Source organism: Homarus americanus, unplaced genomic scaffold (assembly GCF_018991925.1).
Source record: "Homarus americanus isolate GMGI-L3 unplaced genomic scaffold, GMGI_Hamer_2.0 scaffold11794, whole genome shotgun sequence".
NCBI lineage: Eukaryota > Metazoa > Arthropoda > Malacostraca > Decapoda > Nephropidae > Homarus > Homarus americanus.
Genome location: NW_024739301.1, coordinates 1,063,820 through 1,077,346, shown reverse-complemented (window position 1 = coordinate 1,077,346; position 13,527 = coordinate 1,063,820). Strand labels below are relative to the sequence as shown.

Sequence of the window (13,527 nt, the reverse complement as noted above, 5' to 3'; positions counted from 1 at the left end):
GAATTGGCAGACTGGGCCATCAGCTGACCAGCTGATGCTCACAACAAAACGTGATATTCGTAAGGATTTCGTTAATCAAATTTTTGTTCGTTAACCGAATTGAAGATTCTTATGGAAGGTAATTCGTTAACCGAGGGACCACTGTACTTGTAATACAATAGTACTCCTTTGTTCTGTGATGTTTGCTATTAATTTGGTTTTACATTTCTACTTCCATTTTCCTTTGAACATCTACCGGGTATTCATTCATTATGGCATGTTTTTATTTTATACTGTGTAGATGGCGTGGCTGGTGTGACATCTCCCTGTGGGAGGCACTTAGCCCTCATGCCTCATCCTGAGAGATGTGTCCTCACCTGGCAGTGGCCTTACCTTGCCCCGCCCCTCTTCACACAACCCCCAGCTCAAAGGCTCACTGCCCCATGGAGCAAGCTCTTCCAGAATGCTTTTGACTGGTGTTTGGAAAACCCTTAGTTATAACAGGACCTTTGTTTGAAAACCCATAACTGTAAAAGAACCCTACTGGAAAATGTTAAATGTTATAATAGGATAGCATCTATAAGACTTGGAACTAATAAGAAAATGTATAGTTGCAGAAATAACTCAAACAAACAGATAAGAAATTGTGGTATTACCCAACTTGAAAGGTGTAGTAATGGAGGGGTCTCTTGTAAGACATGGATCTCAATGACTTGGAATATTGGTAGCAAGATATAGCAGGAAAACATTATCTGAATGTTACTACATATACTGTAATATATTGTATAGTAGTTTAATTAGATGGAAGCAGCCTTGTTAAAGTTTATCCCTAAAATTCAACTTGTTTAAAGTTATAATTTTAAGCATTTTCCCACTGCAGTATACAGTATATCATTTGAAATATATTACGAAATATGAAATTATGTTCACAAATAACATTTAATAAAATGGTTGGAAGATACTGTATGCTTTCATCTAAAAACCTCAAAACTTATATTTTTAATGATATTTGCCGCAATATCTGGGATGGCAATCCTCCAAGAATGGTAAGCTTAGCCCAATGTATTCAATTGGTTAGTGCCCACCACCATTGAATAACACCCTGTAAACCGTTTGTAGCTGTAGGGATGCAGTCGATACAATTTGGCTTTTGTCCATCCAATTTTGACGGCTAGTTTGTCAAGACGCCATGGAATATTTGTTGTGATATAATGATACTATAGCTGACACAAGGCCAGATTGCTGTCTAGTCACAGGAGAGCAAGGACTCAGTGCTGTAGTATAAAGGTCAGACATTGATCAACATTTAAAGGTCTTTAAATATCATTCCTACAGTAAGTTCTCAGTTAATGTTGTGGTTACATTCTTGTAAACAGCATGTTATGTGAAACTTAAGAAACAGGTTACATTCCTAGCCTTTCTTCACCCTCATAACATGCATCACAATTAAGACACTGTAAGCATGATCGTAAAAATCTTTAGGAATATTTTGCAGTACAGTACATATTGATATAAACTACAATAAATTTTAATTAATATTTAGTTTGATAAACAGTACTGTATTGTACTCGCTGATGCCCAAAGGTGAAACAAATGAGTGGTCGGAGGGCAGCAGTGGTGACTTAAAACAAATATCTTCACTGTAAAACTGATGCTTCTCCATTGCTTTTTGCAACTAGCAGTACTAACTATCATTTGCTGGTCATTTTGAAGTCATATCAATGGGCAAAGTAGAGCAAAACATCATAAACAAGTTGTAGGTTAGGTAAGGTACAGAGCACGTGATGGCATCCACACTGAAGAGGCATAAGCGAGACTGATGCTTTGCGGTGGTTGTACAACATCACTTGGCAGGCGAAGGATAGTGTTGTGCAGAGCAAAGTAGTACTGTCTGACTGACAACATAATTGTAATAACGATTCTACGCGACATTATCGACATAGTAACGAAACACCGTTAAGCAAAGATGCATTCCTGAAAAACTGACTGTTTAGCAAAACGATTGCTGAGTGAGGGAGAACTAGAAATAACCTAAATGAGGAATAATATCCGTGGAGAAGTCATGTAATCGTGTAACCAAGTTGCTGACTCGCCACCCAGTAGCAGTCAGAGCAGGCGAGGCTGAACTGTGAGCTACGTTATTGTTCAACTCGTAATTTCAGGTAAATATACGTAATATTCATTTTCTTTTACTCTTGTTACGTGCACACACAATCGTTCATACAGAATGTGTAATAAAAAAAGTTATCAGGTCAAAAACAAGGATAATAAACATTCCTTACGTGCACGGCAGTTAGCTCGCAGAGCGGGAAGGGGAGGGGGGGATGAGTGTGGGGATCTCTCGGCTGTTCTCGGTCTTGTGTCCTGTGAAATACTTGCAAAATGGCAATGCAGTATTTTTTTTTTTTGCCCTCACATTTACTGGTACAGTATACACGTGACAGTTTATCTGGACAGTCATCAAGCAGACTCGAGAGACCTGTGTGGCTGCTGCCTGTATGCCATGACATCACTGGAAGTAGGGAGAAAGTGGCTGGCCACAGGCCCGGTCACGACTCATGACGCGTGCTTTGTTGCGGACTCCCAACCCGAGTGGTGATACAGAGGGCGGTGTGGGGGTGTGTGGGTGGTATTGGAGGAGTGGGGGTAGTGTTGGAGGGTATGTGTATGATGATGGGGTGTATGGGCAGTGATTGAGTAGATGGGTGGTGGTATGTGGTATTGGAGGGGGTGTGGGTGGTATTGGGGGGTGATGTGTGGGTGGTGTTGGGGTGTGTGTGTGCATGCATGCGTGTGGGTGGGTGATGATGTGGTGACTGTAGGAAACCTTATGTATAGATAATTTCTGCTGTGTATTTAGGGAGTCCTGAATGGGGTCTGGCTTATACTATACAGATGGGCAAAGGATGGTTTAATATGTTTATAAGCCCCTCAGATGACTTCACTCAATCAAGGGCTTGTATCTGGAGTGAGCAGATGTCCACCCCCTATAGACGTCACAGCCTTGGATTTAAGAAACCTTAAGTATGGAAAATTGTCAGAGCTAAGAATTGTGAACGCTTGGAATTATCTGCCTGACAGTATACCAAATGTGAATTAAATTAAAAACAGACTTGGCCAACACTGGTGCAGGACATATACATTCTGGCACTAGTACTTGCCAACAGTGTGTAACAGAGAAATGAACCACTGCTCAATGAGCTAGTGTTGATCAGTGGCAAAAAAGTAGTAGTAGTAGATTGAGTAGTCCTTTTCTTAAGTTTCCATCTCTTGATCCAGCAACACACAAGTGGGAAAGTAGGTAAGATTGTGGATAATATATAAGATTATGAATTCTTCAGGTTTAATTCAAAGGTTTTAGAAAGGATTTTATACAATAATTTTTTTGTTACTTTTATTTCACAGCTTCAAACATTTTATTGCAAACTTCAAATAGTTCTCTGTCCATCAGTAAGTGCAGTCAAAAACAAAAATTTTTAAATGTTTTAAACTTAAAAGGTGACCTTGACTTACACCCAGAATTACTGATATACTGATTAAAACTACACACACCTCTGACACTAAGAATCTTTCATATACTGTAGTTCAAATTTTTAAGTTGCACCCTTTCCTTCCAATATAATAAAGTATCTGATGACTTTTGAAAAAGAATAATATAATGAGCACTAACTCAATTCTCACATACAAATATTCCCATCCCTACATGCCAAATTGAGGCCGTGGCTGCATTTTGTCCATATACAGATGAGGATTGTGTGTTACTTCTGGTTCACGGCCGAGGGTGTCTGTGAAATCTAAGTCCAAGTCCTGGCCGGTTAGTGCCTGAACATGGGCATTAGATTTTGGCAAGAAGCCTAGGTGACCTATCTCGGGCCAGGAAGCCTGTAAATAAAAATAATAAAATAAAATAAAAATGTAACCGTAATGGTTTATACTAAACAATTCACTATACAGTTCATGTACTGTAGGGGTATCTGTATACAGTATGGTGAAAATATAAACCTTACGAGTTAAATTACACAAGTACGTACTGTAGTAGTAGCTTAAAATATAGCGTACTGTACTACTAAAACTACAAAATTTGGGATCAGACCAAAAAATTAAGCAAAAGGATAAAAGGTTTACTTATATAACACAAGCCAGAAATGTACAGCATTCTGGTACACAATGGAAAAACAAATGAGAACTGTAAAAAGATATGGGGGGAGGGAGAGAATACATCACAACTTGCTGTTTTTGACTGACCCAGCTCCATGCCGTACAGATTCAGAGGTAATACTGGATGATGGTTGTGCACATTAACTAGCAAACAATGAATTTTTCTCAGGAAGACAAATGCTTTCTTTCCTCATTAAAAAAAATGGGTAGAAATGGACTAAATCAAAGGAAAAACCCCGTGAGAGGGGAAAAAGTAAATAAGCATAAGAAGGCACTAGGATGAGGCTGAATTATCATGTCAAAATGATCTACACACTTTGTACCTTAAAATTGCACACAAAGTATAAAAAGTGAATCTTTCCTCTCCACATGCATCACAATGTTTCAAAGCAATTCACTGTCCATACTGACGTTAAATCATATAAAAAAAAAAAATTAATTTTACTGAATTTTTCTAGTTTTAAACTTCAGAAAAATTACATAAAGTACTGTATGTACAAACAACTTTAAAGGATGAGAGAATAAACTTACAGCAGCTCTCTCATGTCGAAGATGTGTTGCAAAACCGATTCCAAAAGCTCTACTGGCAGATGTCATTCTAAATTCACCCTGACGCTTGTAGTACGACCGTTCTGAGGCCTCAAGGGGATGTGCTGCTGATGTAGCAGGGGCACGACGCAGCATGCCCATTTCTGACCCATAGTCCGCCTCTTGTGTCACCATAGGGCTAACTGTTATACTTGGTGGAAGAGCCTAGAAACAATTAAGCCAATATCATCAAGAAATATGCATCTTACCTTAGAACTTTAAAAAACACATACAATACAGGGTACCTTTGTTATTCAAAGCAGTAAAAACTATAGAACAAATAATACACTACAGGTACAGTAATCATAAATTCTTTAGAGGGAAAATTAGCAAAAGCACAGTAACCTGCTGTAAACATTTCCATTTATGCAATCTAACAGTCCTAGATAACTTAAACTCCCAAAGGATAATTTTTAGCTAGTCCATGACGGTTACTGAAACCAATGGCACCTATTCTTTTATTCATATAGCTACCAATAACCTGTTTGATAGATTGTGGTAATTACATCCCTGGTGATGTAACATCTTAGGTCATATGTTGCCGAATTCAAAATAAAAGCTAAAAAAAATCAGGAACATATTCAGTAAAATTCTGAGAAAACTTCCGGCAATTAGTTCCAAATTTTTTACTGCTCTCGAAGCAAATTCCAATGATGAAATAATGCATAATTCTGTAAAATTCCAGAAACATACTCCAATTTTTTCCTAATTCATAAAAGAATTGAGTCCCCATCATTATCTTGTGTCAAAATATTTTGTTTAAGGATCATTTATTGAAACTGTCTTGTAGAGGATTTATTCACTCTCATTATTGTACTAAATTTATCTCTCTAACACAAATAGAACAGATACTGTGAATAAAAGTTTATACACCTTTCTACAAGCTGTAAATATTTTTGTTCTTCCCTGCAGTCTAAATGTAATTTAGTGTTAGTCCGTGGAAGATAAGATGCGTAGTTTAGACTCGCTTTGAATCTTGGAAAACTTCCCCAAAATCATTCCAGGAATGTGCTATAGTGTCTGTCCATGAGAGATTTGTAGTTTAGACTCTTGGAAAACTTTTCCCAGTACTGTACATGGAAAACTATTGGGAATGTGTGATTTTTTCCGGGCCTGAGTCATCTCATTACCCGGAAGAGCTCTGCACCAATTACTCCGGCTAACGGGGACATCACTGTACATTGGGTATTTTGTATGCCCCTTTTCACGCCTCAAGCAAGACTCTCTGCTAGACAAGTGTCCTGTTTATTCTCCTTGGTGCTTAATAATACAAGGTATACTATACTGTACTAAATAAAGATATTATTTCCCAAAGACAACACAAGTTTACCATCCTTTCATTATGAGCCAAATCAACCTCACTTGTTTAAAGCATCACTTTGCTGTGACTACCTTAAAGATTGCATGCGATACATCAGAGGAATGACTTACGAGATACAGCTACAATACATGTATACTATTTAAAAAAACAAGAGCTATCCTAACTAAATCTATCCAAACCTGTTAGTTAGGTAAGGTTAGGTTGGAATAATTTAAGTTAGGTTATCACCCGAAGGAACTTGGAATTGCACTAAAATTTCATGATATAATTTGGAGAGCCTACAGTACCTGACCTAACCTACTTAACAGAACCAGATGTAACCTACCTAATTTCTTAACCAAGGGCAGACTCCCATCATAAAATCGTTTAGCAGCAGCATGAACTTAAGCTTAATAATGAGGCTACTTGTTAAACTGAAACAAATAATGTTGACTGAATGTCACTTCCCGGTCACATTTTGGACACTTGCACGTCCTTCCAAGAAGTCAGTGATCACATACTCATTTAGTCTTTAACATGGTCTTGAACCTCAACAAGCGCAGATGACTTATGATATCTTATGGATTTTCCAGTAGAAGACGCCATAATTGCGTTCATGAGCCAATGCATACCCTTGTGCAATATCAATAACAATCGGAACAAAGTTAACTTCGAATCCAATGCAACTCTAAATTAAAATGTAAGGTATCTAAACCCCTAATATGGAATTCATTCTCAACCATATGATGCTGATCCTGTTTTGTACATGTTGAAAAGGCTGGATTCATTCTCTTATACAGTATCTTATAAGCGGACCAGCACAACAGTCACCACAGGAGAATTGACACCCCCATATTTACACTAATAATTAATTTATTTCTTCGCCTACAAAATATGTCGAGACATTTATTACTACCATATGATCATTTTTTCGCCATGTTTCACCCCATAATTTCTCTCTTTTTTTCAAGCCCAGCCGGCTAAAGGTACTTTATGATCAAAGGGTGGAAGAAAAAACAAAAACTTAAAATTCAAGGAAAAAGTTTTTATATTACTTTCTATAATCCAAATAAGCCAAGTCTGGTGATAAGAATTTCCTCCACTATTACCTAGGTTAGGTTAGGTAAGGTAAGTTGGGGTGGGGTTGGGTTCGGTTAGGTAAGGTAAGTTGAGGTTAGTTTAGAGTAGGGTTAGGACAGGTAAGCTTAGATAGAAGGTTAAGTTAGGTTAGGTTAATATTTGTAACTGCTGCAATTTACTGTCGAGAGGTTGCACATTTTAACACTGCCGAGAACAGGGAGAGAAAAACGAACCCTAAAAATATGATGAAATATTATATTTTACACAGTTTAACCCCACATTGTCCCTCTCTCTTCAATACCCTTCCCACTTAAGAGGATTATTGATACTGAAGGAGAAATGGGCCATTAGCAAGGAGGTTGAATGAAGGGAGGCGGCACCAGCTGCCTCAAGTGAAGTCACCGAGTGTGACTGATGCCTTTACCAATATGGCAGTGCGTTTCTCTCAATGACTTCATCCTCCTTGGGTGATCCCTCTATAATGTGCATAATAAATAGAACAATAGTATATATCCTGCAGAGTTATCTGTAACCAACGTTCATTCGTAAGTAGCTGCGGCAGCTGTGGCCTTGTTGCCTTGACCAAGATGGCGGCCTGGCTGCATGTGCCTCCGTTACATACACAGCCAACACTACCTCCATCCATTCAACCTCCTTGGCCATTAGCACAAGAGACAGTTACCAACAGTGAAAAAACAGCATTAAAAATGGCAATGTATGAGAACACTGCTACCACCACAAGTTGTTTGATTTTGTTAATTTTTTCCACAGGTATTCTTATCACTAGAAGCGACATTTACGAGAACCTGACCTAACCAAACAAAGAAACCTACCTAACCTTACCTAACTTCCTAGCAGTACTTATTTTGATTTCTGGTACCAATGAAAGCAACTTTGTTGAAGATTTAAAGTGTAAATTTACATTTTTTCAGAACAAGAGAGTACGCTCGGACCGAGCGAGTCGGTTGTAAACAAACAGTAGACAACAACATGCGCTGACTCTGCAGATTTTGGGGAGGAGTATTTATAAAAAAATAATTAACTTCTTCACATACAAAGCACATAGAGACATCATTAGAGCGTCATATGAATAGTTTTCACTACGTATCATACTCCACAATTTCCCTTATCCTTCATAACCTGCCCACTACAGGTGATTTATGATGATAGATAGAAAACTACCAAAAAATACTGAAAATTACAATAAAAAGGGCAAAATCTTTGGTTTCACTACCAATTCATTTTTATCAGAATTCATGGCATTTGGTGTTTCATTCGAATTTGGGTATTATTTTTGTTTGTCATCCGGGGAATCTTAGGAATTTAAGTATTGAAATCAATAGTTTAGACAATTCCAAGACACTTTTCTTCTATAACGTTTCCCCCACAAATGACTTACACATGCCGTGGGGGGCTCTTCCCCCCTCCCACTAGTTAGGAGATCAGGTCAGGTTATTTGCGAGGGAAATTTCAAAGAAAAGTGTCTTAGAACTGTCTAAACTACTGATTTCAAAAGTTATATTCCTAAGATGACCAAAACTAAAACTTTATCCGAACTTTACCTTCATGGGGGACCCATGGAAATTCTGGAGTTTTGAGTGGAGGAGAAGACAAACAAAATCTAACCTAACTTAACCTATCCAAACCTAACCTAACCTAGCCTAGCCTAACCTAAACCTAGTGGTAAAATTGCATATTCACTACCAATTGGTTTTTAACCAGAAATCTAGGTTTGGTCACTTATAGCGTTGTGCACCGTTTTTCTGTTATTAGAAATGTGTTAAAAAATCACCAAAATTCATCCTAACCAGGGTAGGTTAGGTTAGGTTTGACAGAACGGTGCACTAATATAAAAAGAACCTAGGTTTTCCCCATGGTATTTGATGTTATTCATCCATATTTGACCTTTATTTCCGTCGGAAATGAATAATTTTTTAGAAATAAAAAAATGCTCTAACCCAATTGGGAATGAAACTGCAATACCATAAAAATTTCACCTTTTAAAATACTAACTATAATGATAAGAACATCTGTGGAAAAAAAGAACGAAATCGAACAACTTCTTCTGGTGGTAGCGGTGTTCTCATAAATTACCTTTAAAATCACCTCTACAATAAACCCAGTGTCATGCTGGGTCGAGGAGCTGGTGTTTCTTATAACTACTGTACAATATATCCAATTGGTTTTAAGATTTAATTGAAATATTAAAAATACCGTTTACATTTTTTCTTGGTGAAACTGTGTCTTTAGAGAATGTCCGGGAAATGTGAATAAGAACTTAGAGTTAAAGGATGAATGACAATCCAAATTTAGTTTACCCATAACCGAACCAAGAGTCAATGTTGCACTTCACCATTTTTTCCTATCTATATTACGTCTTCAATGTATTTCATTAAGCCTTTCTATATCATCCTGCTAATCATTAGTACTAGTTAACACAATTTTACTCCAAACTATGGGAGAAACTCACCATTATAGCGAGAAAGGACTTCAGTCACTGGCTGGTCTCACTCACTTGTGCCTCGTCAACAACACGGAGGCGTCCGGCGGTCCGAGTTCCTCACTTCACACCAACTCTAATTTATCATAAATTTTAAATATCTTAACCATTACAGTCACTTTCTTCTTAAATGTATCAAATATATTAATATATAAGGTGATTTATTAGTAATATTTAAAAGGAAATAACAATTTTAGTTGATTTTATTTGTACAGTACTGTTGAATTTCATTTCTCGTCCATGACTTGGGATTAACATTACTGCAGCATTATTATACCTATCTAGCTTTCTCTATAAGTTTGTATTAAAGTGTATTTCATAACATTCAATGAACTTCATAAAAATCAGCGTTTTCAACCACAAATAATACAAACATGCCAGTAAAGAAACTTTATTTCATAAAATCCATAATTATTAGACTGTTCATGTGTGTTTCTTCTGTAAGAAAACAATAAGTATTTAAAGTTATTTATAAGAAGTATTTTCAGTATACATATGCTGAACTATAATTTATATTAACATTAAAAGATATGTAATTCCCTATTCGGAAAAAAAATCACTTTAATGCATTTTACAGAGTGAATAACTTTAACTGCTTCACCTGTACAGTGTATCGTCTTGAGAATAAACTTAGACAACAACACTAACAGTTGATATCCACCCCTTTAGTAATGTATTAATATTATAAAAGAAAATGACCAGGTTGGTGTTGATGGCGACTGGTGGAAGCTGTAGCTGAGTTACGCCAGACCAGACTAGACCACCACACACCTTTCCCTCACACTCCAGTTTTTGGCCATACTATGGAGTCAGACACTCCCAACCTGCCAATTTTCGGCAAGGTAAGTAACCACTGTAACTTTAATATGAGGAAATGGGCAATAAATTGGCCTAGAGCCTTAGCTAAAGAGCATTGACCTCCTCAAGCCCTGACAATAAAATCCCTATGTAGCTTTCCCTCACAAGCTGAGGGTTACCTCGTGCCCAGCCAAGCACTGTATTATGCTTCATGGCAAATATATTACATTAATTGTGTTTCCTTTGACTTTAGATTAGACATTGGGACCAGGACAAGAGATGTGTTCCCCATATTGTGGTACCAGTTCTTTGTGTGAAATTTAAATGATCTGTTTTATTCAGAACAAATTGATTAATAGAACCACAATTTGTTGTTAATATCCTAAGTGATTTCCTTATAATATGATTTTATGGTAAATATTTCCTTGTGCCTACTTACCATTCATATTTCAGCTCATCTTACAGAACAAAGTGTAAAATGAAGGCCACTACCCCTTGACCTGTTTAATTTAACATTTCACCACATATCAGCTTTCTGGCCATTTAGGCAGCCGTTCTCTTTTTAGTTACTTCATGAACTTTATTGTCCAGTGTTAATTGAGGAGGAAACCAGAGTACACGGAGGAAACGTGTGATGTTTGGTGGTGACACACGGGACAATGCAGGTTTTCTCTGAGTGTCAGGCAAATAAGCATAGCTGGGATAGCCTTCTCAGAAACATTAATGAGTGCAGTTAAAAGACTTTTTTGCAGAAGACAGAAAGTTATTACTCCTAATTTTGTCATATCCAGTGTCTAGATTTAAAAGACAAGGACAATATAAACTTGCATGTAAAGCATCGCAAATGTAACCTTATCATCTTGTCAACAAGGCTTCCTCAGGGCCACTTGGTGTCTAAACCATCATTGTAGACAGGAAAAACAAACCTGCTAAACCAAACTTAATGATCTTGTAAAGTTTTTGAAGCACATTAGTAAGTTTTGGTAGGGTTTACAAGATTTATGTAATTTACTATTTTAGATCATTTAGTAATTAATTTTTTTTTAAGTATTAACACAGAGGGTGCTAGACTTATGGCACAGACACCAGCTTAAGCATATCTCTCACAAGTATGTCAAAGGTTTGAGCCTCGGACCAGACACACATGAAAAAGGTCATTCAGTGTTACCCTCACTACTGAACATTACAGGTCTGTACTAACACTGGATAGTATATCCGTTTGAATGGCTAGTAAGTTGATAAGTGGTGAAATGTTTAAAACAAAACAAAACAGAGAGATCCTACACAGGCCACTGGCCTTCTTCCCTTTACATGGCTGCCTCTGGTGTGTGGCCATTAGGTAAATAAGGTAAACAAAGAATACAGGGTATAGCAAAATTAGAAGGTAATAAGAAATTTACTTATATTGGAAAAAGTCTTTGAATGCCCAGTTCACCCTCAAAGGTGTCCTTCAATTTTTGTCAAGGAAAATGTTGGCAATTATGTAAGTTTAGTTGGTTTGCCTGTAGGGGATTATACCTAAAAATATTTTCAGCTATTATACATAACACACCTGCCCCTCAACATAGAAATGAGGTGTAGTTTTTTAGAGGTGTTTTTTATTTTCTACAATATCTTGTGCAAACATTTTATATTTTTGTTAAGGACCATTTCTCCTCCAATAATAATACCTGTAATGTATCCCACAAAGTGAGGTTAGGTAAGGTATGATAGATTAGTTTAGGTTGGTGTTTCTAACACTGCCACAATTTTCCATGGAAAGGAAGGACAATTGTAACACTGCTGCTGTAAACAGTGAAAGAACCACTTTAACCCTCAAAATTGATAAAAAATAAGATAAAGATAAAGTTCTGTCCACTTAGAGGGTTATTAATACTGAAGGAGGGGAATTGGGCCCAAACTAAAATGTTAAATATTTGGACAAGAAAATTTTATCAGCAGTGAATAGAGAATAGAAATTACCTCTAGAAAAACCATTTGTATGGCTGAGTTGAAGAGCTAGTGTTTTCTAATTACAGTACAGGGTATTGACACATTTTTCTATGCAGAACATGCAAATTTAATGCTGGAATTAGGAAAAAGAATAAGGAAGGTAGAAGCACATGGAATAGGTGGATCATTATTAAAATGGATTAGGTCATGGTTAACTGGTAGGAAACAAAGAGTCAGCATAAATGGATTAAAGTCAGACTGGGGTGCGGTCAAAAGCGGAGTTCCCCAGGGATCTGTATTAGGCCCTCTGCTGTTTGTTATATTCATTAATGATCTTGATTTAGGTATAACTACAGTAGTAGGATTAGTAAATTTGCAGATGATACCAAAATGGGGAGAGTGATAAATTCAGACAGTGACTTTGAACACCTTCAAAGAGATCTAGATACCTTACATGAGTGGTCAGTAGACTGGCAAATGAATTTTAATACTGATAAATGCAAGGTACTACAGATAGGGAAGACGAATACAAACGTTAAGTATAAACTAGGTAACACAGAAATAGAAAACTCAGATTGTGAAAAAGATCTAGGTGTATTTGTTAGCAACGACTTGAAACCTAGAAAACAATGTAGTATTAGCGTTCGCAACAAGGCAAACAGGATTCTTGGGTTCATATCTAGGTCTGTGAGTTACAGAACTGCTGACGTTATCTTGAAACTTTACCTAGCATTAGTGAGGCCACACATGGATTATGCGGTTCAATTCTGGTGTCCTTATTATAGAATGGACATAGATTCTTTGGAGAGAGTACAAAGAAGAATGACAAAAATTATCCATAATATTAGAAACCTTCCATATGAAGAAAGACTGAAAAGCTTAGGCTTGCATTCATTAGAGAGGCGTAGAGTTAAGGGAGATATGATAGAGGTGTTCAAGTGGGTAAGTGGGATTAACAAGGGTAAAATGGAAGATGTTCTGAAGCTCAGTAATAACGAAATAACTAGAACAAATGGTTTTAAATTAGATAAATTCCGATTCAGAAAGGATATAGGCAAGCACTGGTTTGGTAATAGAGTTGTGGATATGTGGAATAGGCTACCGAGAGCTATAGTAGGATCGGGGACGCTAGGGAGCTTCAAGACGAAGTTGGATAGGCACATGGAAGTGCTGGGATGGGTGTGAAAGGGAT

The 13,527-nt window shown here is 37.1% G+C and overlaps 3 protein-coding genes across 4 annotated transcripts in view; 2 read left to right on the top strand and 1 right to left on the bottom strand.

The window, feature by feature from the left end:
- LOC121874499 (phosphoribosylformylglycinamidine synthase-like) overlaps positions 1–940 on the top strand; it is a 57,258-nt gene extending 56,318 nt beyond the window's left edge. For both annotated transcript variants that reach the window (XM_042378644.1, XM_042378645.1), the window contains one exon: positions 281–940. In XM_042378644.1, coding sequence (XP_042234578.1) covers positions 281–474 — 194 coding nt within the window. In that variant the 3' untranslated portion in view covers positions 475–940. The remainder of the gene's footprint in view (positions 1–280) is intronic.
- Positions 941–3,308: 2,368 nt separating this feature from the next.
- On the bottom strand, positions 3,309–9,694 carry LOC121874498. Its single transcript, XM_042378643.1, has 3 exons — positions 9,576–9,694; positions 4,669–4,890; positions 3,309–3,861 (listed from the first exon to the last, which is right to left on the bottom strand). The coding sequence occupies exons 1-3, from the start codon at positions 9,576–9,578 to the stop codon at positions 3,679–3,681; spliced, it is 408 nt and encodes a 135-aa protein (XP_042234577.1). The 5' UTR covers positions 9,579–9,694; the 3' UTR covers positions 3,309–3,678.
- Positions 9,695–10,170: 476 nt separating this feature from the next.
- LOC121874496 overlaps positions 10,171–13,527 on the top strand; it is a 33,860-nt gene continuing 30,503 nt past the window's right edge. The window contains exon 1 of the mRNA XM_042378641.1: positions 10,171–10,447. Coding sequence (XP_042234575.1) covers positions 10,409–10,447 — 39 coding nt within the window. The 5' untranslated portion in view covers positions 10,171–10,408. The remainder of the gene's footprint in view (positions 10,448–13,527) is intronic.

Excerpts from the sequence above, each read along its gene's own strand:
- LOC121874498 (XM_042378643.1), bottom strand. Across the intron at positions 3,862-4,668 it reads TTCGACATGAGAGAGCTGCT|GCTTCCTGGCCCGAGATAGG; the intron begins GTAAGTTTATTC and ends TTTTATTTACAG.